The sequence below is a fragment of the Rattus norvegicus genome, chromosome 5, assembly GCF_036323735.1.
Source record: "Rattus norvegicus strain BN/NHsdMcwi chromosome 5, GRCr8, whole genome shotgun sequence".
Classification (NCBI taxonomy): Eukaryota; Metazoa; Chordata; class Mammalia; order Rodentia; family Muridae; genus Rattus; species Rattus norvegicus.
In genome coordinates, this window is record NC_086023.1 from 88,800,485 (window position 1) to 88,828,062 (window position 27,578).

Below are 27,578 nucleotides of genomic sequence, written 5' to 3' on the forward strand. Positions count from 1 at the left end.
CCTAGCTCTTCTCACAATGTGGAGGAGATCTCAGTGTGAGAGTTGACACAATCTAGAATCATCTTCGAAGTCTCAAGCAGGCATTGTCCAGATGAGGCTGGCCTGTGGGCATGCCTGGAAGAGATTGCTTTATTGGATTAATTGATGTGAGAAGACCTAGCTTGAAAGTCAGCTCCCGGCTCTCTGGTCTGATGTGATGGACTCTGAGACAAGAGAAAGCTGAGTACTAAACATGTATGTATTCATGTCTCTATGTTCTTGACTATAAGTGTGAATAGCTGCTTCAAGTTTCTGCTCTGACTTCTTAATAACGGAGTGTATTCTGGAGTTCTGAGCTAAAATCAACCCTTTTACTCTTAAGTTGTTTTATGTCATGTATTTTGTTATGGAAACCGAAAGAAACTAGAACACATACATTCTCATTCCATTCAAAATACTTAAGTTTCTCATCTGGACAAAAAGGGACTTGCTTGGGTCACTAGTTTCAAAGCATATCTCTTGGATCCCTAGTGTTTCTCAAGGGGTCTCAGGGCAGGAAAGGAAGCCTATTGGACTCTCAAGTCATCAGGCTCCTGGATGCCAACCTCGATCTGTCTTTACACTCTTTTAAACATAGGGTTCCAGTTCCCAGAGGCAACCAGAAAACATTGAACTGAACACTGGCTAAGACCCAGGAGGCAGGAGCCTCACCAGCTCTGGGTATTGGCCAGACAGCCTCACCCCTCTAGGCTTCACTTACTCATCTGTCTAATGGGATTAAAGTGTCCCCAGTCCCAATACTTTCATACCTGGGAAGCTCAGGTATCCCTGTATTGTGGCAGCAGAAATGCCTTGAAGAAGTATGAAAACCAACTGGATAAGGAGGGTAGCTAAGGTCTGTGGAGAAACAATTACCACCACATACAATATAACACTCTAATGGTAGGATTACTTATATTAGAATAGACATTATGGCACATGGTTCCATCAAATGAATATAATAGACTTGTTTTATATTACAATGCACACTGTAATTATACATTTCAGTAATTCCTTCAACAAATTACATAGACACATTCTGAAGTAATGGAGTCACATAGCCATACATAACAACTTGCCTGAGGGGAGGATGCTGAAGGTGGTTGTGGTGAACGGGGAGTGGGAGAACCATGGTCCCTCAGTCCTGGGCACATGGCTCCTGGCTATCATCTCTGGAGGCTCTTCACAGAAGGCCCAGTGCCCCAGCATCAGCTCACCCAGTCAGTATTCTCATCATACTCACAACCTCTGGATCTCCTTTTCAATGACAGCAGCTTGTGATTTCCCAGGCCAGGTATTCAACATACCGACACTGCTACAGGAAAATAATACATGGCCTCTAAAATTGCATTCATGTTCACTAAGGCATAAATTAGTTTTCCATTGCTGTCACCAGAGATAATCACAAACAGATCTGGTGAATAGCTGACCTCGTTGTCCTAACAGATCGTCAAGCAGACGACTGGAATGGGTTGCACTGAGCACAAAGATGGGTTTTCCCCCTCCAGGAGTGCAGTGATGTCATGGTTTTAACGTGCAGTGTGCCCCACAGGCTCAAGTGTTTGAATGCTTGGTCCCCAGCTGGTGCAGTTATTTCAATAGGTCTTTGTGCACCCGGGTATAGCTGGCCAATTGATCATTAGAAGGTGGCCTTGACGGTTCCATGGGTTTCTTCTTCTTCGAGTCTGCACCATGTATACAAGTTGATAGCACAGGCTCCTGCCATTACTGATGGCTTCTCCAGCTACTATGCCTCCTTCTGAACTGCACCCTCTCAAACCACACATCCAGTACACTTTTCCCTTGCATTTCCCTCTCATTTTATAACACTAATAAGAAAGCAGCAAATCCAGGGGAGGATTGGTTTGCAGCCCTTCCCAACTTCTCAAGGTCACCTGAATTCCTGGACTCCTGGCACAGACCTCCACTACAACCGTGTTCCTTGTTCTTTCTGAAAATGTCACTGCTCTTTGACCAAGGAAAGGTGGTTCTCTTCTCTAAGGACTCTGGTTAGACTGGGTCCACCTGAGTAAAACAGAAACTCTCTACGACAAGATCTGGAATGTGGATAACCTCCATACATGTCTGTTTGCAAATGAAGAAGCACATTTCCAATTTCAGAGAAATGGAAGGTGGCAGGTGTAGGCATCTTAAGGGGCCATTGTTCTGCTTGCCACAATACAATTCGGTTTATAATACCAAAGAGGCTGTGAATTCCTCTTCATCTATTAAAAGGTCATAATATCATGGCTCGAGAGATGGCTCAGGGGTTAAAAGCACCCATATAGTGGTCGACAACCATTTGTAACTAGTCCTAGGGGTTCTGATGTCATCTTCTGGTCTCTACAGAACTGCATACACATGATGCATATGTTATGCCATGCAGGAAAAACACACATAAAAAGTTCATATTAGTACTCAAATTAAAAATGATAATATAAGATGTAGTTTCTGGCATATATGGGTGAAAAGACAAATTCAGTAAACTGATATATATAACCCACTTTACCCATTACCCACTTAGATCCATTATTTGGTCTCAATCAACTTAGCTGCTTATAGTTAAATCCTAATTCTGATGCATTTGCTAGGGGAAAACTGTGATTCAAGTAGATGCCTAGAGAGGATGCTCAGGAGAGCTTTTCGGTGTTTGCGGTAGTTGGGCTGGAGACTTGGGAGATGACCATTTTAGACCAGGAGTGATGCATATGCAGCATGAGTTGCAGGTGATTCCAGAGTCTGTGAAGAGGATGGTGAGACTTGTACCACATGGATGTGAGATGAAGCTGTGTCACACTGGAGGGCTAAGTATCAAGGGACTGTGATGGACTTCAGTAGCTTGTAGTGGAGCTCACCCTGACTCTGCAGAAACCAGGTAGGAGCTGGAGATAAAAAGACCCAGACTGTTGCTTTCTTCTATACTAGAGGTGCCCAACCATCTGCATGTTGTAATGAACTGCTAAGGATGGGCAGGGATAGAGAGGAGAGGTGAGTGAAGCATAGAAAGAAGCCAAGGGAGAAAGCAGGCCCAAGGCTTTTAAGAGAAACAAGCCAGGAATGTCTTTCCCAGGAGTGCATCAGGAAGACAGGAAACACCCACTGTGAGAAGAAACATGGGCAGGAAAGGTTGACTACAGGGGTATTTGGATCATTACTCCAGGGCAATTCAGAATCTGAGGGCAAAAACAGCCCTTCCTGAACAACTTCTTGGCTACTCTAGGCCACAGCCCAGAGATGGCATTTACAGGTGCCTGGCAAGTCTTGAAAAACACCTTCAGGTTGAAGCGGCCTGCTGCATGGCTCACTCTCCTGCTAGCTTAGCATGTCTTGCAGCTACAACCTGGATCAGAAATGCTGGGTCCTCATGGGTAGAGCTGGCTTCTTGCTGATGTTCCAAGGCCTTCAGCTGCCCTCTGAAAGGCCTCATCTCCAGGTTTATGTGAATGTTTGTGTGGGTGTACATGGTGTGCACATTCATGGAGGTCATAGACAATCTTGGGTATCATTCCTTAGTTACCATCTGGCTGTACAGTACCCATTACGTCTGCTGATGAGGAAACAGGCTTGCTCCAACCAAGAGCCCTCAGGCCTACAGAAAGATACTGCCTCCCAGGGTTTGTCCATGGCCACCTACCTGGCACCTGACAGCACAGGTAGGGAGGACCTGTCTGTGGTGAGAAGAAAGCTGCCTTGCTGCTGAGGCTGAGCCTGGGTTTCTCAGGAGACAGGATGAGTCATTGTGATAATTGAATTTTTTACTTAGACTTAAAATACAGCCAAGATTGAAGAGGCAATCTGGCAGGGCCAGGTTCCCGAAGGCAGGCTTCTTGGACTCTACAATACTGAGACCTTATTAACAAGATCACTCTTTCTCCTTTCATGGGTCATTTACAAGCAGTTCTTAGGGCTGCTGTGTCAAGGAATTCAATTGTAGATCTCTGAGCCCCTGCCTTGGCCATCCAGGACATTGTGCTAGAAAGTATTGGGGAGAAGGACTCATACCACAGAAGAATGGCTACTTTTCTTTTCAAAGACAATAGTCTTTGAAGAAAAATCCGGCAGGTTCTGAAGACTCAGTTTACTCTGTGATGAAATGTGCAGGGGTACATTTAAAGAAGTCTCTGCAGAGAGCTACTGCACTTTGGGCTTCCTGGTGGGATAGACACCATGTACCTGGTGGGATAGCATGTGCGTGGGAGAAAGACACTGAAGGCCACTCCCAAGGTAGAGAGGGTAGAAGACCCAGCCCATCCCTCTGGTCGCTATATATTTAGCCTCTGCAGCTGGGTGTCTCAGGTGCAGCTGCTCAGGCACACGTGGTGATTAAATTTCACCAACGGGAAATTGACGTGCTTTTTTCTGATTACTGCTTCAGAGCCTCCTGAATTCAGCTGCTGGTAAAATTAACTCACCAGGGACAATGGAGCATTTTCCAAGGTCCAAACTGTCCTTATTTGCAGTTTGTTCTTGGCCCTCATCCAGCCAAAACAAACCAGAATGCTCTCCCGACTCCCAGACGAGGGAGGGCCTCCCCTAGCCCAAGTCTGGGAGTATTTTAGGCTAGAGGATAACATCACAGTTGCTTTGCATGACTGTGTTGCTGAAAGATTGTGGGAGACCTGAAGTGAGGTAACCCTGAACTCCCAGAGGTTCAGCGCGGCAGGGCCTGCCCCAGGCACCCCAGGTTTAGTGACCCAGAAGTTTCAAAACCTTGGCTTACGCCCACGACAATGAGCAATGGGCTAAGCATGTGCCAGGTAAGGGGACACTGGTGTATACCATAGATACACCTGAATCCAGGTTTATCATCCAACTGAGTCTGGGTGTTCCTCATGATCCTGTACCACAGTACTGCACACACACTCTTGTGCACATATAATAGGCACTCCAGAGGGCACTTCCAAAACTGGTGAGGTTAGTCACTGAGAGATAATGAAGAAAAGATGATGATTTCGGACAAGAACCTTATTCAGCTAGCTTCAATTTTTACAGCTTAAGACATCAGGGTTAGGCAGGAAGATAATGCCCACTGAATAGGTGTGGAAACTGAGGACAGATGCATGTGACTAGGGACTAGAAGCCAGAGCTGCTACCCTCCCTCAGCAGGCAAGCTTCTCAGAAAAAGGGGTGACTTGTGGAGAAAGAAACCTCACATGAAGCAGTATCTAAATCTGCTTTTCACATACTGGCACATCAAAAAATGTACAGAAAAGCTGTACAGAAAAGAGAACAGATGACAGGAGCCCACCCAGGAAGAAGAGGTTGTCCTGGCTGAGCAGACAGAGGCAGAGAGCTGGCACCTGGGTTTCAACGCTCTGGCCAAGCAGCTCAGGGCCCTGACAGTTGCCTTGGTGGGTAGCCATGGGACAGCAAGGAAAGCCAGCCCAGAGTCTGGGAGAAGGGATAAGAAAATGGGTAATGCCAACTGTCAGCATAGCCAGCAAGTAACACACTCACCACTCTCTCTCTCTCTCTCTCTCTCTCTCTCTCTCTCTCTCTCTCTCTCTCTCTCACACACACACACACACACACACACACACACACACACACACACACTCACACACACCACACCACACCACACACCATACACACACAAGCAAGCATGGCATTCAGAATGGACACAAGTTGCTCTCTAAGAGCTCAGAGAGGATTAGCAAACACGAAGCATTCGATCAGGGACTGGGAGGTGGGCAGAGAGAAAGTCAATGTCCAGAATCAGGAGTGTGAGATTTCTGCATGGGAAGATTCTTCCTAAGGACTACTCAATGCTGGCTAGGAAAGAAAGGGCCGAGAAAGGCAGTGCCCTGGCTGAGGCTGAGAAGAACAGCAGGGGTGTCTTAGGCTGACACAGTCAGTTGGAAACAAGGAAGCAGGAGAAGAGGGGAAAGTGGTAGTCGCTGTGCGATCCCTACCTGGCCTGGAACCAGAAAACAGTGTGAAGCTGCCAACATCAGCAGGCCTGATCACATGCGCGACTGGCCTCTACACCTTGGCTGCTTTAGGGAAAGGAGGGAGAAGACTCAAAAAAAAGGAACCAAAGACTAGAAAGGAGGCTGGAGTTGGGGAAAGGCAGAGGGACGAGAGAAGAAAAAGGACAAAGAGCTCAGCACAGAAGAGAAGTAGTAGGCAAGGTGGAAGGACAGGAGATGATAAGAAACAACACGTCAGCATGATGGACTCCAGCAGAAAGAACACAGCTGCAACCAGGGATAAGCCAGCTTTGTTTAATGCTCAGGGACCCATGCAGCTCAGGACAAGGCTACGAACAGTTAAATATGAAAGTCAGTGGAAGAGCTGCAGCAAGCAGTGTACTAGTCAGCAACACAGACAGTTGAGCAGACAGGAGACTAGCAAAGCTGAGATCCAGCTTCAGGTTCCAGTCTGTGTCATATACCTGAAACCACTTCCATCTAGAAGATGGCTCTAGGGCGGGCTGTGACTGTCTGGGGACGCATGGTGCCAACTCCACATGGCCTCACCTCTCCTTAGACCCTGGAGTGGGCTTAGAGATATGTGAGACCTGAAGGCCACGTGGCTCCCAAGATAGTGCTGCAACTTGCAAGGGAGTTCAGGACCTGGGCTTTGAGGCCCACCCAGAATACGTGAATGAAGCATTTGAAATGGAAGAATCTTCCAACTGCAGTGTGGGCTGAAAGCTGAGTTCTCAGACCTGAGGGTGAATGTGAAGCCCACTAGTGGGCAGGGTGTTCCAGATCAATCACAGCATCCAGAGCTCAAGGTTTTTCTGGTGCCTGACTGCAGAGCAATGAACCCTTTAAGATAACAGCCTCAAGCCCATTTTCAGACAAAAATCACTACACAACACCACACTTCCTCTGGCCAGCAGCCTTTGCTTCCCTCGCCACCAGGAGCCACAGTGAGGACAGAGACAGGTGATCTCAGGATCACAAGCTTTATTAGCTGAAAGCTCTTCTCATGAGCCCGGTCTGCTGGGACTGGATGTTCCTGGATGGGCAGCTCTAGGCCTGAGCTAGGAAAAGGGGAAGGGGGAAAAAAGAGAGACAATATGAAATCATGGAGTTTCAAAGTAAGATCCCTGACAAAGTTAAAAGCAAGGTGCTGTTTTAAGACTTCTTTCAAAGACAGTTTGGTCAGTAAACATCAGAACAAAGTGACCATGAGCACACTGCATTCACTTATTCACTCACTCCCTGATTCATTAATTCCCAAGGACTATACATATGCCTCTGTGTAGGCTTTGTTTGCTGAACTTCTCACTGGTGAAACAGGTGTCAGAGCATCCACTGAGGATATCTGTGAGAACCTGGAACTTCTCACACTCTTTGGACAGAACATTACAGCTGGTTGTGGACGCAAAAGAAATCCCCAGCCCCTGGTACCCAAAAGCGCTCAGTGCAAACAACTCAATTATCATTACCTCCAGGTTTCCCCTGGCTTTCCGAAGGACTTGGTGGGTGATGACCACTGAGGAGAAAGCAACAAACAGAATAATTAGAGTCACAGATACTAGAGGAGAAGAATGAAAACACAACAGTGAGCAGGAAGCCTGGACCCAGACAACTGGACAACTTCTGAAGCAGCCTCAACAGGCTCATGCTTGAACACATGACCCTCAACTGGTAGTGCTGGTTTTGAAAGTACCCTAGTGTCATTTATGTTGCTGTGATAAAGTATTCTGGCAAAAAGCAAGACAGAGAAGGGTTTATTTTAAGTCACAAGTCTAGGTTACAGTTCATCCCTGTACACATCACGGCAGCAGGAGCCTGAATCAATCAAACTACAAGAACTCTGTAAGAACACAGAAGCATGCTTACCTCTTGCTTGCTTGTGTTCTGCTCAATTGCTCTACTCTCACCAGCTCAAACGTTCTCCTGCCGAGAGAATGGCTGAGTCTTCCTACATCAATGATTAGCAAGACAACTCCCTAGAGACTTGCAACAGGCCAACCAGTGTACACAATCCCTCATTGAGACTCTCTTCTCAGGTGATTTCAGGTTATGTCACATTAACAATTAGTGAGGATCCTCCTAAGAACCTTGGGACTGAGATCTAGCTAACGAGAGTTGGCTGCTGGAGCCAAGCCTTGATAGGATATGTACACTTCTGGTTCTGGCCCACATTCTAGATTTTTTTGATCTATCAAGACACGAATAAGCTTCCACCACTGAAGACTGTGCTGCTCCGGTATGCCTTCCCCACCATGATGGATCATATCCCCCCAAACCAAGAACCAAAAGAGATCCCTCCTCCCAAGTTGCTTCTCTCAGGATTCCTTGAGTCCTCACAGGGACCCAAGGAGAAGAGTATGCATTCTATTTTTAGAGGCAATGCCAGGCTCCATGGCCACCTGGCTCCTCTTCTGTAGCTGGGGAAGAACCATAGTGCTGGGCCATGTAGAGGGGAGGATCTGGTCAGCGTCCTCTGGTGTCTTGTGCCCTCTGGGAAGCAGTGTGGGAAACAAGCCTACACTTGAAGGCTCATGCCAAGTGCCAGGGAACTCCTGTGAAAGCAGTTTTACACGGCCTTTCTTCAAGCATGCTCTTGGTATCCTGGGAGAAAAAGAACTCAGGGTATTTTGTCTCTTCCAGCCCTTCAGCTGGTATAACAGCTCAGCACGGTTCCCCAGGGCAAGCTTGTTCTGTCTAAACAGGAGTGGCTAATCGGTAAGTTCAGAGGCTCCTGCTCCCTGACACTTGACCTGTCTCAGTTATCACACAAGAGCAACCATACAAAAAGAGCTTCCTTCCATAGTCCCTTCTTGTTCAGCACAGACTAAAACAGTGACACAAATACCAAATGTCTGGGTCTGATTGGGAATCTAAAGGCAGAACTTAGGAGGCTGAAAGGCAAGAGAACTCCCACGAGTTTGAGGCCAGCTTGGGCTCAAAGAGGGGAAAAACAGAAAAAGAATCCATTCTAGTTAGGACCTGGTGAGGGTCAAGAAGTACACCTCTCCTTAGAATTCAGGTCCTTTGGTTTTTGCTTGCTGAGGTTACCTGTGACTCACCCTAGCACGTGGCCCACTGCCTGCTTACTCAGAATAACTGTTCTATGGTTGCCTGGAGGAAATTATGTTTTCTTCATAAAACTTCCATTTGTACAAGTCTACAGACAGAGCATGCTTCATCGTTATCTGTGGAAAGAATTTTCAGGTGTTCCCTGCTTTTCTATGTCTCCATCCTATCCGTGGCTGCAGGGTTCACGATGTGTCCCAGGAAGCCCCATATATCTGAGGCAGGATACAACTCTAGTGAGGACTGGAAGTTTTGAATTTTTCTGGGAAGAGACCTTCACTTTCTCAAGATCCATCAAGGGTCTGTGACCCAAAAAAGGTTGTCATGGCCTGGAGGCTAAAAATAATCTTGAAAGACCACTGGGTGTTCCCAGTGAGTCATGCTCAACATAAGCACTAAGCAGCAGTTAGCTCAAGTTTTGAAGTCCCTCTTAAATCTAAACAGGTACACCACCCACATTCCCACACTCGGAATCCCTGCTGTGATGAGAAGACAAGGTTCAGAGAGGGAAAGAATGCATTCCAAATCAGACTGACTTCAGTGGAGAGACAAGCAAACACCTGAGCCACCTAGCTCAGCCCAGGGCTCCCCCCCACCCCAAAGACTGGAAAGGAAAATGCCTACTGGAGGACCCACTGAGCCCCACATCAGGTACTGACTCATTGAAGGCTCTAATTCTGTAAGATAGGATCACTACCCTTACTTGGCAAAGCAGGATCTGAGGCACAGAAGTGAAGTGGACAGTGCCAGGCCATGGGCCTCAAGAGCGGTAGGGTTCCATGTCAATGTTACTGTTACTTCAAAACCTAGAACAGACTTGGCTGATTGAAGAGCTTAGGATATTGTGGGACTTATTAGTTCTTCAAGACAAGAGGCAGGACCTAGTACCAAGGAGTTATAGGGCAGACCCATGTTAGCTAACCCTCACCTGCCCTTGGTCAGGTTAGCTCCAGACCTGGCCTAGGAGACAACAATAGTGATGCGCTGACCATTTCCATAAGCAGCACTATGTCCAAATGACTGAAAAGGGGGAAAGCACCACATACAGGGAAGCTGTTTTGTCCCCCATGTTGGTAGCATCACTCTCCTAATTCTATAGATGTGATTATAACTAGTACCAAGAGCCTGGTGGCCAACTTTGTTTAAAATGACTGTCCCTGTTTAGAGGAGGAGCCTATTCCTCAGAATTCGAGCCACTTAATGTATGTCACAGAGGAGGGCAAAGCTGAGACCCGGGTACATTTTCAGTCCTCATATACTGGCCCAGGCCATGGCAGGGTTTGGGTCTTGTTTTCTGATCTACCACAGTTTAAGGTCATAAACTGAACTGAATCCTGTTGGCCTCTGAAATTCCTCAACCCAAACCAGTATCAGCAGAAGGATCAGGGGGAAACCTGTACTAGACTATTTCCTGAACTCAGGCTGTGTGAAGCATTACCTCTTACCCTTGCTTGTCCAGGAGTCTGGCCCAAATGTTCCACAGCACCTGAGCATGCCTACAACTGCCACTGTCACCCACATCTCTGAGGAATCCTCTTCCCCATAGGTAACATAAGTACCTCAGCCAGCCCCACAATATCCAGTCTCTTGAACAACCACCTGTCTTTCAAATCCATCCTTCCTTGACAGTCCTGCCTGCTGGAGCGGGTAGAGGAGCTCTCCTAAGCTTCCTGATCTCTCCATGCTCTGCCATTTGATATCTGATACACACATGGACCATGCCACACCCTGCTGCTCCTTTGATCCCAGCCCAAAGGTTCTTTGTTCCACTTTACCTCTGTTATGGCTTGAACATGAAATGTCCCCTATGGACTCCTGTTTTTGAACACTCAGTTCCCAATGGTTGGGACTATTTGGAGAGGTCAGAAAGTGAGGCCTTGCTGATATGAATAGGCCTCTGGGAATAGGCCTTGAGAATGATAGCTTGGTCCATCTAATTCTGTCTGCCTTCTGTCTGCCACATAATTCGACTAGCCACTTCATGTTCCTATTCCCACACACAGGAACTGGTCCCACCACCATGCCCCTACCATGGTTAGTTTCATACTCTAAACTGCAAGCTGAAACAAACTTCTTCTTTAGGTTGCTATTGTCAAGGGTTATATCCCATGGCAAGAAATCCAGCCAATGCACTGTTGCTCAAGTGAATGCTTTGGTATATCTTCAGCATGCCTGGAACACTCACTGCTCTCTTGCTTCTGGAGAATCTCAAGATTCTGCAGGAGTCCTGTTCCTGCTTGTCTGCTGTCTGACTGACATCCCTTAGAGCCAATCAGATTTAACCTTGAATCAAAGCCTCACCACCTTTCAGGTCCTAAGTAGGTGGTTATAAGTAGGCCCTCAGTTCATAACCCTGAAGCTTTATGCCTCCTCATCCTTTAGTAAGTCTAAGCTCCTTAACGACATAAACTATTGTTCCTCTTTCCTCAGAGCCTGTGAATAGGACACTGGACAGGAGTCTATGGCCTGGCCGTAACTGAATTTCATTCATTTGCAGTTCAAACTGTACTAATCTCATAGTCTTTTCAGAAGGTTCCCAGGGGGGCAGTTAAAGAGACTGCCTACTTAGCAATAATCTTATGTTCGGTGCCTCTCAGAAATGCTGCCCAGAGAGTATTCCTGGGCTGTGGTAGTGAAAAGAGGAGGTATAATTGGTGACTCCCCCAAGACAGGTAGTCTGACTGGCTGCCTGCATGGGCAAGGCCAGGCTGAGCTGCTGGAGAACCTGGTGGAAACTGCTTGGCTCCACACACTGGTGAGTGTTGCAAGGTTGAACACAAAGCACACAGCTGTTGAGAGCCTCTGCTATGGCTGGATTAGAACCAGCACTGACCTTAGCCTTTCTTCCTCCTCTGCTGAAGGCCATTGTAGGAATACCATGCAGAGCTTTCATATGAAACATGACAGGTTGATCCTCTGCAGCAGTAGGAGGGAGCCATCTCGATCTCCCCTGTAGGTCTTTTCTCCCAGATTCCCCTCCTGCCTCAGCCTACCAGCCAGCTGTTATTCTATCAGCAAGACAATTCTAGATTCTCACACATAAAGCCTACTCCTCACCTCTGCTTGTGCAGGTCCTGTCCTGTCCTTCCATGTCGAGGTGACAATGTCTACTCCTTTCAGAATCAGCTCAGAGGGCCCTTCCTCTACAGCACCCACCTCTAAGGACAGACACATTCCTAGCATACTCCTAATTACCATGTTCCTATAATGCACAATCTCACTCCATGAAAGGACAGTTCTGCCCAAGTTGACTGTGTGGGTCGAAAAAATGGAGCAGGAAAAAACATCACCACCAACAAAAGCAGCAAAACACTGTCAAATAGGAGGCATACTCTCAAAGTCTGGGCTCCAGAAAATGTGAGGCAGGGCTCTACTGTCAGCCCACAGAGGCAGATAGTAGCCAGCTGTGGCAGCAACCCACCCCTCACCTCTTACTTACACTGATCAAAGATGATTTTCTCCTGGTGCTTGCTCTGCTGCAGAAGTTTTGCTGTGTTCTGCAGCTTCTTTTCTTGTTCAAACAATTTTTTGTGTAGTTTGGTGATCTCTGCCTTCATTTCTCCAATCTAAAGAAGAAAAGAATTAGAAAAATATAATAACACAAAATACCAGATTACACAGGAGGAACTAAAAATAACATCAAAAGATGTTCAACCTCAGTAGCAAAATATCTGAATAAGCTAGAAGCCCCTTTTGTACATTACATTAGCAAAACTGGACAGAATCCTGGGTGGAGGAAAACTGTCAGGACCATGGTGGGGCTTGGGATGGTTGTGGTGTGGTAAGGAGGCATGACGTACTGAATTATAAATGCATGTATCCCTCTGACCTGCAATTCTGCATCACATCTACCCCTAGGAGTAATCACATCAGCACAAGTAGATGCCTTTCTCCACAGGCACTCACCTTGGCACTGCCAGTGGCAAGAACAATAAACAAACTGATTTGTTTCCCGTGAATCTGAATAAATAAGCTGTGGTACTTACATTGAAAGGAAGAACCATGCAGCTATTAAAAAGGATGCTGTTGAGCTCTATTTATTGATTTCAAAAGATGATTATAATTAGTGAAAGAAGGAGCCCAAATCACCAGACTGAAGGCACATCGGAGGCACTTCTGTTTCATAAAAGGAAAGCAGCTCTCCACATCAATAAACATAAGTCAATGTGGTAACCAAACATCAATGGTGAGTTTAAAAGTTTTGTAGTTTCTTTTCAAATTTATTTTTATTTTATTTACTATTTATTTCAAGTATGAGTTATTTGCTGCATGTATACCTGTATGCCAAAAGAGGACATCCGAGTCTCTTTATAGAGAAACATTATGTGGGGGCTGGGAATTGAACTCAGGACCTCTGGAAGAGCAACCAGTGCTCTTAACTGTTGAGCCAACTGTCCGGCCCACTGTAGTTTCTTTTTTGTTAACAGAAGCTATAATGCCAATTTAATGTTCTTAGTGTTCCATGACAATGCTCAGCAAGTATAGAACACCAGGAAGGACCGATTTTGATTTTGGTCAGAGTTGAGTATGGTGCCAAGTCCACCAACCTGGGCAGTGGCTCAGCAGACTCCCTTAACTGGCTCCAAGGCCTTATAAGGGAACCCTGTTTCTCTTGTCTACACTGAACCACATCTGCTACCAAGAAGGGATAGGGTAAGTTGGCAGTTCATGTAATGTCCTTTCTAGTTTGTTTCCAAACTTGTTTATGGTATCTGTGCTTTCAAGAAAATAACAGGATCTAATTACACATTAATTTGACCCATGAGCCACATGTATGGACAGAAGGCTGGCTGTATGGAAACTACCATATGCCTCACTGGAGACCAGATGAAGGCAAGCCACTGCAAAACCCTTGGCTGGTAAATTAGGTGTGGGCGAGACAACTGTAAAAAGACGTGGGAGGAATGGTCTATAAGAATTCTCCTATATTCAGATTGCTCTGCAAGTGCCTTAAGTTTCCTCTTCATCTTAAAAAAACCCAGAAATTGTTAGTGACAGAAATACATTATGGATGTGGTTTATGAAAGAAAGAAGATGGGAAACTCCAATCAGCAGATCCATATTCAAAGAAAAGGCCTGGCCCTACATCAAAAGAATAGCAAATGAATGTACATTTGTCTGGTTTAAGCTAAACTAAAATGTTTAAGGTATGTATCATTTTTTGATTCCCTGCCTTAACCTCTTTTGAAGATTAACCAATCATGTCAGGTACAAAGACTTCACTGTTTCTCTAAAACAGATGCTAATTTCATCATTAGATTTGCTTTGATTTTCTAATACAGGCCAGGAGCCCAGGAACACTTGTCTTCTAGTCACGATTTCACAGGCCACACAGCCTAGGACAATGTTACCCTATAGTTCTGCATCTGTGACACTGAAATAGCAATCCATGGCTCACCTTTCATACGCTAGAGAACTGAGATTCAAAGGATACAGTGAAAGCCAAGATGGTGGTCTTAGAGGGAGAAGGTCCTTTCCTAGCTTCCTGGTTCACCCCATTGTTCTTTCTACAGACAATGGCATATGGTTTACAGTATAAGAAATAATTCTGTGGCTAAAATGATGCTTTGGAGGATTTAGTGATATATGATTACTATTAGTGATAGAAGAACCCAAAACAGTAACTCTTCATAAAACTGAATACACATATGGACAAAAATGTATACTAACATGGCATAGCGCGTTAATGTTGATATTACCATGGGATATGATTTTAAGCTATTTGAAAAAAGCTGTGTTATACATATTCAAATACGTACGTATGTGCACATGTGCTTGTACCTGTGTGAACACATATAGACCAGAGAACATTGTGTGTCCTGTTCCTTCTCTCCATCTTTTTATTCTGAGGCAGACTATGTTGAACCTGATGTTCACTGACTTAGTTGAATGACTGGCCAATTTTGCCACTACCCCTTCCCTCAGTGCTGTAGTCATAGTCATGAACGTCTAGGCCCAGAATGACATAGGTGCTCAGGGCATCATGCTCTGCAGTACTTGCCCGTCTGAGCCATCTCCCTGTCGGATTCATCTACTCTTTAAAGCTGTAATACTGATTTTATGCTTCAACTAACACTCCTTCTTTACTGGGTGCTCAGGAAGCCGTATCATGACGGACAGCAGCAATGACCCCAAGCAGCAAAGAACTCCTTTCTTCTCTCTGAGCACTGGTGCTGTCCAAGAGCAGCTGTCAGTCATGAGTTTACAGGTTCTTTCTTACTACCACTACCCTAAAATTGTACAACTTCAAGCAAGCACTTAAAACAAGGAATTTTAAATATTTATGTCTACTGTTAAAGTGGATTTACATCTTCTTGTTCACATCATGAAGAATGTATACTAAGACAACAAGGTTCCAGAGCCTAGCTCTGCCACAATATTGCTGCACAATTCTGAGGCAAGTCATATAACTTTCTGAACAGTTGGCTCCTACTTCTGGAAAATGGGGGTTAGAAAGTGCAACTCTGCTAGCTGGGAAGATAGTGAATGATTCCAACCTAGGTAGGTATGTTAATCACTCTGATCTTACCATTACACATGATACACATGTTTTGGAACCTCACAGTATGTACCATAAAAATTTATAACTGTGCCAATATAAAATACATTGAAATTTTAAAAATGTGTAATGACATCTTGACCTAATAATTCAATGGATTCCATTTGTGAATGAAAAGGCAAATTACCTAACTCCCTGAGGACACAATGATGGGTAAGTTTATAAGCACAGTAAGTCGTACTAAGTAGGTATTTAGAACCAAGAAACAGAAGACACTCCTCACAGAGGCCACACATGTCATTAGTGCTTGGCTTGGTTTCTGTGTTTTCTTAGGTATTCCTGGCTATTCTTTTCCTTCTCAAATAGAAAAAAAAAATCAACAGAATTGGATAGGAACCTAAAGGAACCCACCCAGAACCAGCAACTATCAATTCAAGACTGTACAGGTTTAGCCTCCTTCCAAGATTATTTTGAAACTGACCATGTCATTTCATTTATAAAATATTTTCGTATACATCTGTTAAAAAGATTTTTTTTTAACATGGGATAGCACTAGCACACCTAGAAAGTGAAGATGACTCCTTGGTCCCATCTGAGCATGCCTATTCTGAAAACACCAAGTCCCAATCCCAGACTTTAAAGTGGTAGTATCAGGGAAGCTCAGTCTAAAAAATGTCTATCAAACCCTGAAAAATAACCAAGGTCAGAAATTCCTTTTCTTCCTCCTCCACCTCTTCTTCTTTATTAATATAATTCATTTGACTCAGCACCCAAACAAGAATTGGATACATTGTAACAGCTACTATTTTTTAATCTATGGCTCTCAAAATTCCCTGGAGTGTTGACAAACAGCTGCCAGGGCTGCTCCAGGCTGGCAGAAATGAGGCACTTGGCAGCTGCACTTCTCATAGACTTCCAGGGCATGCTGTGCTGCAGGGATAGGATCTACCCTCCTTCTTCCTCAGTAGGATAGTATAGGTTCTAAACTCATCTTAGAACCTGAAATAAGCCATTTCCCAAGCAGCCCTGACCCCTCTAGGCAGAGGCCTCAGAATCAGTCTTGGGATATGTCGTGGGTTTGCTGCTCTGAATCTGATTTTATTTATTTTTACAATCTATTATGTGGAGTTATTCAGTCAGTTTTAAAACAGAAAATTCATCATGAGTTCATTTTCATGTTTACAATTCAAATTCAGGATGTGGTTTGCATTTGTAATTTCATATTTATTCTTCTTTCAGTAAAACTCTCAGTTTCTAATGATATTATGCATTTTTTATTTTATAACATGGGACTCAGCAGGTAAAGGCAACTGCTACCAATCCTGCTAATCTAAGGTTGAGTCCCAGACTCCACATGATAGAAACAGTGAATGGACTCCTACAAGCCAAGTTGGTGCTCAAGCATGCACCACCACACAAAAAAGAAATAAATGCAAAAGAAAAGAATGTATAAGCTATCTTATCACATGAATGTACCAACTTCTTAACATCAGTGTCTGTGAATACTGCCAGTGAAAACAGTTGAAAGCTCTGTGCTTTGGGAAGTCTTTTTGCCCTTAGTGTCTCTCTTCTGGGGAGTCAGGTCAAACCAGTGCAGTGCATCACTGATGTGCTTGTCTCCATGGCCACATCTCCAGTGATACAAAGTATGACTGGCTGATATCCCATTGCTAAGAACTTTTAGACATTGCTACTCTCCTCCCATTTTGATGACTTCTATTCATAATTATGGAAAGTTTTATATGGCTCCAAAAGTCAAACCTACACAAATTAGAAAAATCATCCTCTACCCCTGACCCTCTAAGCTCTCCCTCATAGTCCTGTGAGTCTCCTGCTTTTGGAATTTGTCTACATATTGGTAACCCTTCATATGTATTTCTCATATAAACTGATGCCCACTCCCCAGAGCAGTGTTAGGAGCAGAAGGGGGAGGTGGATTAAATATAAATGGCAAATAAATAACAGAGAAAAGGGGAGGGGAGGCTGTCATGTGCTGAGGCTCGCTGCTGTAAATCTGGAAGTCTGTTTTACAAACACCAAGCAAAAGGTGCTACATGAAAAACAGGCAGAGAAAGAAATGTGCCCAGAAGCAACTTCCTACCACTTTACCAGCAACCACATCAATGCATTTCTGAGGTCCTCCTCTGCTCTGAAATTCTATGACACTGCCATGAACATATTCAATTACCTGAGATACCTTCAGGAAGAAGAGTGAATCATCGTACAGACTGACAGTCTCTAGACTGATCTGCAAGTGGAAGATCAACAGCTTACAAATTTAGTGTGTATTTGTGTTGTGTATCTTTATGTGTGTTTGTGAGTCAGAGTATCTATGAGTATGTCTGTGAGTGTGTATGTTTGTCAGTGTGTTTACACACATGTGAGCACATGTGAATACATGTATTAGACACAAACTGGTTCTGTCTACTTAAACAGCTGCTTCTATCTGCTAAGGGCAAAAATCCACTGCACTGAGGGTAGAGGGTTTAGCACAAACATGTTACCTTTAAAATAATTTAAAGCAAGCACTGATTTTGGAGAGTGGAAAGAGATTATTCATTCATCCATCTAGTCATTCATTCATTAAAAAACATGAACAAAACAGACACAGCCCCTGAAGGAAAACAGAGACACGCATTAAGCAAACAAATATGTAATTACAACGTATGATAAGGGCTTTTATGAAATTGAAGATGTTGCTACGTTTGCATGACGTTTGCAGGAGCCCTCTTTATTTATGTAACATGTAAGACTTGAGGGTAAGAGGGAGCCAGCAGGGAGGCACATGACATACACAGAAGGTAGAATGTCTCATGTAAGAGTCTGTGTGTTTAAGAGAAAGCAAAGCCAGCAAGGCTAGAGCTCAAGGGGTCCTATCAGAATTCATTTCCCAGCCAGTGTCCAGCCAGCTAAAAGTGGGCTTAGAAAGCCTACCGCATGCCACACAGATGATTATGAACATCCTCCTGCTAGTTCCTCCCCAGGACACACTCCTCATAAGAACGTTCAGTACAAAAACCTCATTGGCAGGTTCTGAGACCTGCCAAAACTAATGGTGGTGACCTGAAATGCAAACTTCCTTTCTGCCTCCCTGCTCACCTTTGGAAAACACTAGTCTATCCAGTAATACAAAGTAGGAAATATTCCTCGGACTTCAAGGCAGAGCTATAACTTCCTTTCTCGGGGAGGCTTGTGATTAGCCAGGATGTTGTACAATATGGAAGGACACACATGAGCCCTACTGATAAAAGACAAGACAAGACTCCACATGCCTGGCTCCCGACTTTTCTCTCAATTACTTAAAACAGTTTTTCAATAAAATCCAGATGCCACCAACAGATCAGAAGGTCTAGACAGAGATAGCTAACATGCAAGGTACTGTTAAGAAAATGAATGAGGTGGATGAGGTGGTCCACAAGGACAAGCTGATGTGTGAATCTGTAAAGCTAAGAACAAACCCAGAGTCTATACACACATGCTTTTAAACCAGCTCCTTAGTCCAGGCCCTGAGCCATTTTCCTATGTACAAAATATGAGCAGGATAGCACTCAGTAATGACAGGCTTGGGATTATTTAATGACTTAGTGTGGCCCAACACCCTGGTGTGATACCCTCTGACAACCCTAAGTGGGGCACATTTTCTATGGTCCTCAACTGGACCTAGAATGAACAGAGATGCTCTGGTGTACTTTAGCCTCCGTGGATATGTGATCACCTACCTGGTCACAGTGAAGGGAACACTGGCCGTTGGTGGGGACAGAGACCCTCCAGAAGAGCTTCAGCAACCTGGAGGCTTTTTCCAGGATCAGCTTGGCTGTGTTCATGCTGGAGAGAAACTTGCTCAGAGGCACAGAGAATGAAGCCTACAAAAGATAACAAGGCCATCACAGTCTGCCTTGACAGGGATCACCCACAGGCCAGCACGAATGTCCAATGAGAAAAAGGCTTCAGACTAGGGCTCCTGTCTCAGGAGCAGGAGGGGATTACACGACACTGGTGAGCTATATTAGAAAATAATGGCAAGTTTAACCCAATCATCAACCATAATTTTTAAGCACTAGTATTACCTATTGTTACTAGACCAAGACGAGAACCTATAGTAGTGCTATCCAGTCTAGCACAGAGCAAATGGTACAAATACAGCCCAGAGTACAATTCTTGACACATTAGTCAAGGACAGCTTACTGAGCATGGATGGTATCAGGGGCCTCGTGAAACCTCTCTCCCTCCCTGTGCTGGAGGTATAGTCAGGTGGGGAGAAGTGTCAAAGACAAGAGAAAAGAAAGAATGTGGTGCAGAGGAGGAGAGAAACAAAAAGAGGAGGAAGAGGAAAGTGAAAGCATTTCTCATTATAACTGATAAATGTAAAGGTAGAGATCTGTGTAAATAGCAAAGTGTCAAAAAGTATGAAAATTATTCAAAAAAGACAAAGGTGTCTTGAGGTAAGCGTTGCTTAAAACCATACGCACAGGCTCTAGAGGGAGTAATGTAACAGGCTCACAGCTATCAAAAGTCCTAAAATGTTCACAGCCTTTGAACTGGGAAACCCACTTCACACATAATCAAAATATGGTCAGAGATTCGTACATAAAGATGACACACGAAATTCATATGTTCACCAACAGTGAAAGAGAATAGCCCATTCTATGTCCAAGCAGCTCACTGGCAGCCACTGAAAGACAAGTACTCGAAAGGAAAAGTATTAATACAGGTAGCTGAAATAGATAAACTTCATATTTCTGATCATTTGATAAACTTTATGAATGTCCCAAAAGTGTATATTTATATTTGTGTTTTATACACATACGTACATACCCAAGTATATATTAATACTTCTAAGTGCTGACCTGTAAAGTGGTATTTGAAGAGATGTTTTGTTTTTAGGCTTTTTTACAATTTCTAGCTTTCAAAGGAAAGATCTTAATCAGAAAAGAACAGGAATCTTATAAATGTTAATTTATTCAATATTATTTATCAGGCCTTAGGGGACTAAATATTGGTTATTTAATGTTCAGCAAAAACATTATCCCTTTTTTCATAAAGCCTATCATCTCATAGAAGATAAAATGCAAATCTGATTGTTAAATATAGTAATACAAAACAACCGAAGCCACCCACAAAGCCAAAGCAAATAGTACAAGAAACTCAACTGTCTTCAGTAAAAGCCCAAGAGCAACTGGGGTAATGATTCAGTAAATGAAGTGCTTGCTGATTGAGCATGTAGACAGGAGTTGGATCTAGAATCATTTAAAAGCTGGGTAAGTGTGGTGGCCATCTATGATCCCAGCAAGATAGGGATGGAGAGTCAGGGGGTCCCTGAGCCAAACTTGATAGCTACACCAGTGATCAGTGAGCTCTGGGTTCAATTGAGAAACTGAAAAATAAATAATGCAGAGAGCAATAGATTGAATGTCGACATCAGACCTCCACACATATATGCACCTGCACACATGTAGTATGTGACACCGTATATGTATGAACACCATACATGCATATACAGGCAAAGGAAAGGAAGCCCTAAAAGTAAGGTACAGAAGCTATGATTAGGAGCAGAAAGGTCTAGTCCCATCTAGAGCTGGTGGATCTCAGCCAGTGCCTTGGAGGAATTACATAACTGGTAGCTGTCAAACACATGGTAAGTTGTGTCTGTCAGGTACATAAGCCTGTGACAAAAGGCAACTTGAGATGAGGATTCCAGGAAGCTGAGGCAGAGGGAAGAGGGAAGTAAAGGATGGGGAATGCTAAGCCAGCAGAGTCAAGAGAATCAGGCTGAAGACAGATATGGAAAAAGGGATCACAGCCTGTGGCCCTGCCTGGTCAAAGTGGAGGGTGTCAGGGAAGAAGTATCTGATGATGGGTAGACTGACTGAAGCGATCCCAGCAGACAGAAGCCCTCAGAGTTGCTGCCCAGAGAGAAGTGAAGTCAGGTGGTCATCACTGTCACAACAGAGAGTAGATTGTAGATTGAGAACAGTTAGCTTTCAGCATTTCTACAATGCAGTGGTATCACCTCCTTCTCCAGGGAAGTTCTAAGGAGAGAAAAAAATATATGTTAACACACACACACACACACACACACACACACACACACACACACACACACACTCTCTCCTTTGGAGGAAGATGACCTTGAGTTAGATGTAGAAATTACAGCATGGCAGTCAGATGTACTACTGAACAGGCTGGTGGGGCTCAATACAGTGTATGAAGGGCAGGACTTCTAACTGACCCAAGCAATCCCAGAGCCAACAGGCAGGTCTGCCCCAGGTGATGGGTGGGTAGAATGACTAGATACAAGAGGACAGAGGAACAAAGAGTCCTAAGACACTGGAAAGAAATGAGAAGTCACACATCAGTACAGCATGTCACTGAGCAGTAGCCATGGTAACCCAGGTACAATCTCAACAAGCTGTCCATTGATCAGTAACAAACTGCAGCTTTCCTATGCAACACTTCCCAGCACCTCCCATTTAGGGTCTTACTGAAGTCCAGGGCACTGCGTACCTTCCAAAGAATTTGACCAACTCTTCTGCTTACTGAGTCAGGAGGAAGCATCTCCCTCCCCAAGACTGGCAGTCAGTTACCTTTGGTCCCAGCTTCTGACTTGTGGGGCTCAGAGCCTCTTGGGTTTGAATATCCATCTTGGCAAGCAGTGTCTGGCCCCAGCTGATCTGCTTATAGAGGGCATCATAGTCCTCAATCAGGCACAGCATGTGGTGGCCACTCTTGCTGGCCCACAGGTGGCGGCCAGCAACCAGGCAGGGCATGCAAGAGGGGCTGGTGGCAGAACTGGTACTGTCACAGGAGAGGGAATCAACATCAGTTCCAGAAAGGACAGGAGTCTCAGAAGCTACAAAAGAAAATACAAAATGTTAGGTCTTCTTGGGCTTCCACCTGTGTTCATAGCAGCAAAGGGGCCTGGCTCTGTGCCTCCAGCTATGTGTTATCCCATGCTGGGCAAAGATTCAAGTCAATTTAATCAATGTTTATTGAGCACTTACTCTGTAGTAGACCCTAGATTGCCAAGATAAGCCATGTTGTCACCTGTAAGCCAATAGCTCAGGGTCTAATGAGGCTGCAGGAAATATAGTGAGACAGTGAAAGTCAGCCAGACCTCAAGAGAAAACAATAGTCTGAGCAAAAAGAGGTAAGTCCAGGAAGCTTCCTGGAAGATGTGACCCAAGCTGGACCATCAGGAAGCCATATGCAGATAGAAAATCCTGTTGCTTTTTAAGTTCATTGATTTTGAAGGGTGGCTAGAAAGGTATTTTACAGAGAAGTCTATATCCTTGAGTCTTGAGGAAGTAGGAGGGCCTAGACTGGGGAAAATTAGAAGTGTGAGCATTTTAAAGCACAGTCTAGAGGGTATGGCACACTGTGTGGTCGCCCCACTGCAGAGGGACGAGACTGGACAGCACTGCTGAAGCTGGATCCCAGAGTCCTTGCAATGCACACTGAGGTGGTTTTAGTTCAACAATTTAAATTACGTCCTCTGAAGTCGTGCTTGGTTAACACCTGGGCTGGACTCAGTGGCTCAGAGATTATCTTCTAGAGATACAAATCTAAGTCGAAAACCATGGTCAAGCAGTCAAGGATGCCAGGGACATGCTTTCTATTTTGAAATCCCTAATGTCATAGCCAACACCAATGCAGTTACCCAGTTTGTACCTGATTTAGGTGCCATTGCCTGGGTAGATTCAAATAGATCAAATGAATTATCGCTGGCCTCAGGACATTTGTTGACATCTACAGAAAACAAAGCAAGAGAGGACAATTTGAGCTTTACCATCACCAGCACTAGAAAAGGACGGAAAGAGAAACACAGGAGAGTATCTCCCAGGCATCCATCCATTTCAGGAATATGACATTTACTCACTCACACCTTTTCTGCATACCAGCCCTGCAGTCAGTACTGTGTATATTCTATTCACTCCCTGCCTGGTACCTTGAGCAGATACCAGGTAACAGAGTTGCCAAGCCCAGAGCTTTCTCTCTAAGAACCCTTCTGTCAAATAGTAAATAGTTAACCTCACCTCAGGGTCAGGGAGAAGGGAGGGAAGAAAAGAGATGGGGCATTCAGGTGAGGGGGCTGGCCCCAGTGTGGCTCCCCAGGAGTTCACTCCTGAGTTATCTGTTAAGACTTTTTAGTGCCCCATGGTAAGGAGGGAAAGAAAAGCCGAGTACTGGGCAGATGCAAGGACACAGGAATGAGTCATCATTCAGGGAGAAGACAGAGTTCCTGTAGCTGAGGCCTGGGAACAGAGAAGGACATTGCAAGAGGCAGGGCTTGTACCCGAAGGCTAAGTGATCACTCAAGGTGGTGCGATGTCAGAGCAAGTTGTTGTTTTAGGCTGGATGCGTTAGTGTGGAAGCTGCTACAGTGAGCTGAACATGAGAGGAAAATGACCTGCCAAAGGACTTGGGGGTGATGCCTCTGAAACACTTTACTGGGGGTCTATGTGATGCTCTGTAATACAGGAAGCACTTTCATACTTGAGAAGCTATTGAACTCTCAAGAGCATTGTGGGCAGAACAATGCTATAATCTGTTTGTTAAAGAAGACCAAGAGATAGAGATAACCCAGCATGCCAATGGCAGAGCAATGAGTAAGTTCAGATGTTGGGATCCCCCATGCAAGTTTCTTGCCATGCCCCACTAGTGGTGTGGAGCAATGATACTCCAGCAAAGATGTTTTGATAAGACATTTCCCCAGCCTCTGAGACTCCCCTAGTGGGTTTATCCTAATAATGTTGCATAACAGCAAAAGCTATGCTACCATTCTTTAAAAACTAAAACTCCAAATTAACAGGGGAATGGTCAGGTGACAAACAACAATCCATTCAGTAGAAAGCCCATGAGTGAACAGAGGACCATTATGACAGCTTGCTGGCTTGTTCCAGTCCTTGCTGGGTGTGTGGCAAGGATGATTTGATGACTTGTCCTCTGCTCCTTCCCCAATATTTCAGGATTTATACAAGTCCACAATCAAATGCAAAACAGACCCACCTGTTTCCAGGAGGCTTCCTAGGCTATACAAGATGCTAAAAGGCAAAGAAGTCAGGGTTCTCACTTAAGGGCAATAAGAGAACCAGTGTTGTGGTACACACTTTGAATCCAGCACTGGAAGGCAGAGGCAGGCAGATCTTTGAGTTAAGAGGCCAGCCTGGTCTACAGAGTGAGTTTCAAGACAGCCAAAGCTTTACCAAAAAACCCTTGATCAAAAAGCAAACAAAAAACCCAAGGCAAGAGAATGAAAAAGCTCTTTGGCCTTGGTGAGCTGTGGGGAAAAGAAAACAGATAAGCATAGCAACAATGAAAGCAGCATGGGTGGCTGAAAGCCCAAACGCCACTCCCGGAGAACCCAGTGTCTAGTCAGTCAGAGACTATGCACTGTGTAGGGATGAGAACTGAGGGCACACAGAAAATGGACCCATATAGCTGCACTGCCACACAGCAAAAAGAGGCAGGTTCCCTACCGTGTTTGTCCAACTGAAGGGACCACTCAGTGACAGACAGGGCCTGAACAGCCAAAGTGAGGGCCCCTTCCTGGGCCTGCTTTGACCCCTGTGATAGCTGCTTCTCCAGCTTGCTCTTCAGTGTGTTGTTAGTTTGAATGCTCCTTTCTGCCTGGTCTCGGAGAACCTGTATCTCTTTCAGGAGACCATGCAGGTTGCTGAAAGGATCCTGCCCCTTCTGGCCTCCTCCACATGCCTCACCTCGGGACTCTGTAGACATACGTAAAAGGAAGCCTTGATATCTCAGAACATCAAAGGTCAACCATCAAAAGGACTCAAGGGCATTTCAAACCACCATAACCATCTAGCTCCCTCCTGAAAACTAGATACAATTTTAAAAAAACAACTCGACTTTAAAAACAAAAATATTGGCTGACTTAATTGCTGCTATTCCACAGGCTAAGTAAGAGCTGGAAATTAATTTCACTTCTGGCCATAAAAGCCTAGCAAATTGCACACCAAACCCCGAAATTATGTCTAGTAGTAATAAAATCTATTTGGACCAGAATTATAGAATGAAAGGGGATGATTTTAAGGACTACAGTATATTAAAAAGGCAGGCACAATAGCAAGACTAAGAGAAGCAACATGAGAAGAAGCGAAAGCTACGAGATGACCCTTTCTAGATAAACTTTCAATAGGGAGAAACCATCTGGAAAATTAGTTTTAGAAAGCTCCCCACTGTGCCTCAGAATTGATTCTCAAACATTAGACCATAGATTTGAGGTGCTCAGATCTACATTCTCTGGATGCAGAGTGAACCAAGGGTAACAAGCACCTCAGTGCAATGTCTAACATGTGGTGGCACAGAAATGTCTGCTGGATTAATGAAGGAAAAACTATGACAAAAATTATTGCTTGGATGCCTACTACGTGCCAGGAACATGGCTAAGATGTTTTAATAAATGGCCCCACTTAACTTAGACAGCATCACACAGTAGGTGCTGCCAGACTTGCTTATGGAGGCAGTAACTGATCCAGTTACTAGTAATATAAGAATAAGCTGAGTTGAAGGGAACGAAGAATCCTGACTTCAGCTTGGCCAAAAGTCAAGAATGGTGATGTATACCTATAAAGCTAAGGCAGGAGAATTTTGAGTTTAAGGCTTGTCTGTGCTTTATAGCAAGACCCTGCCTCAAAAACAAGACTGGGCCAAAGAGTTTGCTTCTAAATACACATGGTCTGCATACGAGCCACTGTGAGTTTATTGATAGTACAGGAAACAGCGAGAGCCATGGATTCCCACGCCCACTGCCCAGCTGCTCGGGTGAGCTCACAGCCATGAGATGTTTCAGGCCTTGCCCTGAACACAGTACCTTGCTGTAGCTTCTGATGCTCCTCGGCCAGCTTCTCATACACCTTAAGCTCCATTTGGAGGGACTGAAGCAGCTCGTCTTTCTGTAAGAGCAGCTGCTGTCTTGACTTTGCCTCTTCCTGTACCCTGAAACGATCCCAGCATGGGAAGAGGGGTTAATTCTCTCTCATGGAGGCTTATTCAATTCCCATAGGACAGGTCCAGGCCATCTTAGTCAGAGTATGGACAAAATGTGCAGGGACATGCACGGCTAAGGGTTCTATCATAGCCACTAGTTCCCAGGTGTCTTAAGCCTCACATTTAATAGACCTTCCAAGTAACCTTCATGGACACTCTAAAGGAAAGTGCCCTCCAATTCCTATAAGATACACTAGGAATGGAACCCAAAAGGCTATCTCTTTCCAGAGGTTCAGAGCTGGGGAAGAGTCAAGACCTCTGCTCACGGATGTCTGGTAGCACACCTAGGAAGGGAAGATGGGGGTGCTGCTCAGACAAAGAGGCAGTCCTATGTGTTGACAGATGGATGAAGACAGAGTCTAAGAGAAAGTGTCTTCATGGCTCACTGAAAGTCTCCCAGTAGTTTATACGACTTGGAGCAAAATTGGAGTCTTTACAGGACAGGGGTCCAGAAGGATTAAGGACCCACCTTCCTCTCTGCCCTTAGCTCCTACTGTGGCCAGGTTCAGTACCATCTCTGATTCATCACAGCAACATTGTCTTAGGGCCTATGTGACTTCTGATAACCATGGCCATCTCCAAATAGTTTCAGCTCTTACATGCTCACTATGTACTCAAAAGAGGTCTTTTCAGAAAGCCTGTCCTTGACCATCCTAGGAGAAAACACCACCCAGCCTCCATCATTCTCCTCCTCCTTGAGAGGACCATTCACACTTCTATGATCACAGGCTTAGGCTACCAGAAACAGCTGGGTCAAGCCTACCTGCTCAGCTCTTGGAGGCTGCTGCAGACCTCCTGAGTCAACTGCTGGTTTTGTCTCTCCTTCTCACTGATGTCTCTCCGCAGTCTTTCATTTTCTTCCCTTACACTGGCATACTCTAGCTGAAGGTGCTCAAGACTCTCAGTCTTCCTGGCCAGGGACTCACGCAATTTTTCATTCTCTTTCTGTTTTTCTGTAAATACCAAAATGAGAAGGGATACCATTTGTTTTTTCCAACCTTATTACACTAGTACAGTGCTTCAGCTCAAGCACTCCAAGAATACAGAAAAGAATGAGA

The 27,578-nt window shown here is 44.7% G+C and overlaps 1 protein-coding gene across 16 annotated transcripts in view; it reads right to left on the reverse strand.

Annotated features, from left to right (window-relative positions):
• Window positions 1–6,917: 6,917 nt before the first annotated feature.
• Cdk5rap2 (CDK5 regulatory subunit associated protein 2) overlaps window positions 6,918–27,578 on the reverse strand; it is a 168,604-nt gene continuing 147,943 nt past the window's right edge. For 8 of the 16 annotated variants that reach the window (XM_039109347.2, XM_063287220.1, XM_017593184.3 and 5 more), the window contains 9 exons: window positions 27,284–27,473; window positions 26,345–26,469; window positions 24,990–25,238; window positions 23,182–23,259; window positions 22,098–22,363; window positions 19,233–19,376; window positions 12,454–12,580; window positions 7,418–7,464; window positions 6,918–7,009 (listed from right to left, as the gene is read on the reverse strand). In XM_039109347.2, coding sequence (XP_038965275.1) covers window positions 6,953–7,009; window positions 7,418–7,464; window positions 12,454–12,580; window positions 19,233–19,376; window positions 22,098–22,363; window positions 23,182–23,259; window positions 24,990–25,238; window positions 26,345–26,469; window positions 27,284–27,473 — 1,283 coding nt within the window. In that variant the 3' untranslated portion in view covers window positions 6,918–6,952. The remainder of the gene's footprint in view (window positions 7,010–7,417; window positions 7,465–12,453; window positions 12,581–19,232; window positions 19,377–22,097; window positions 22,364–23,181; window positions 23,260–24,989; window positions 25,239–26,344; window positions 26,470–27,283; window positions 27,474–27,578) is intronic. The other 8 variants (XM_063287224.1, XM_063287223.1, XM_006238279.5 and 5 more) reach the window with 4 other exon arrangements.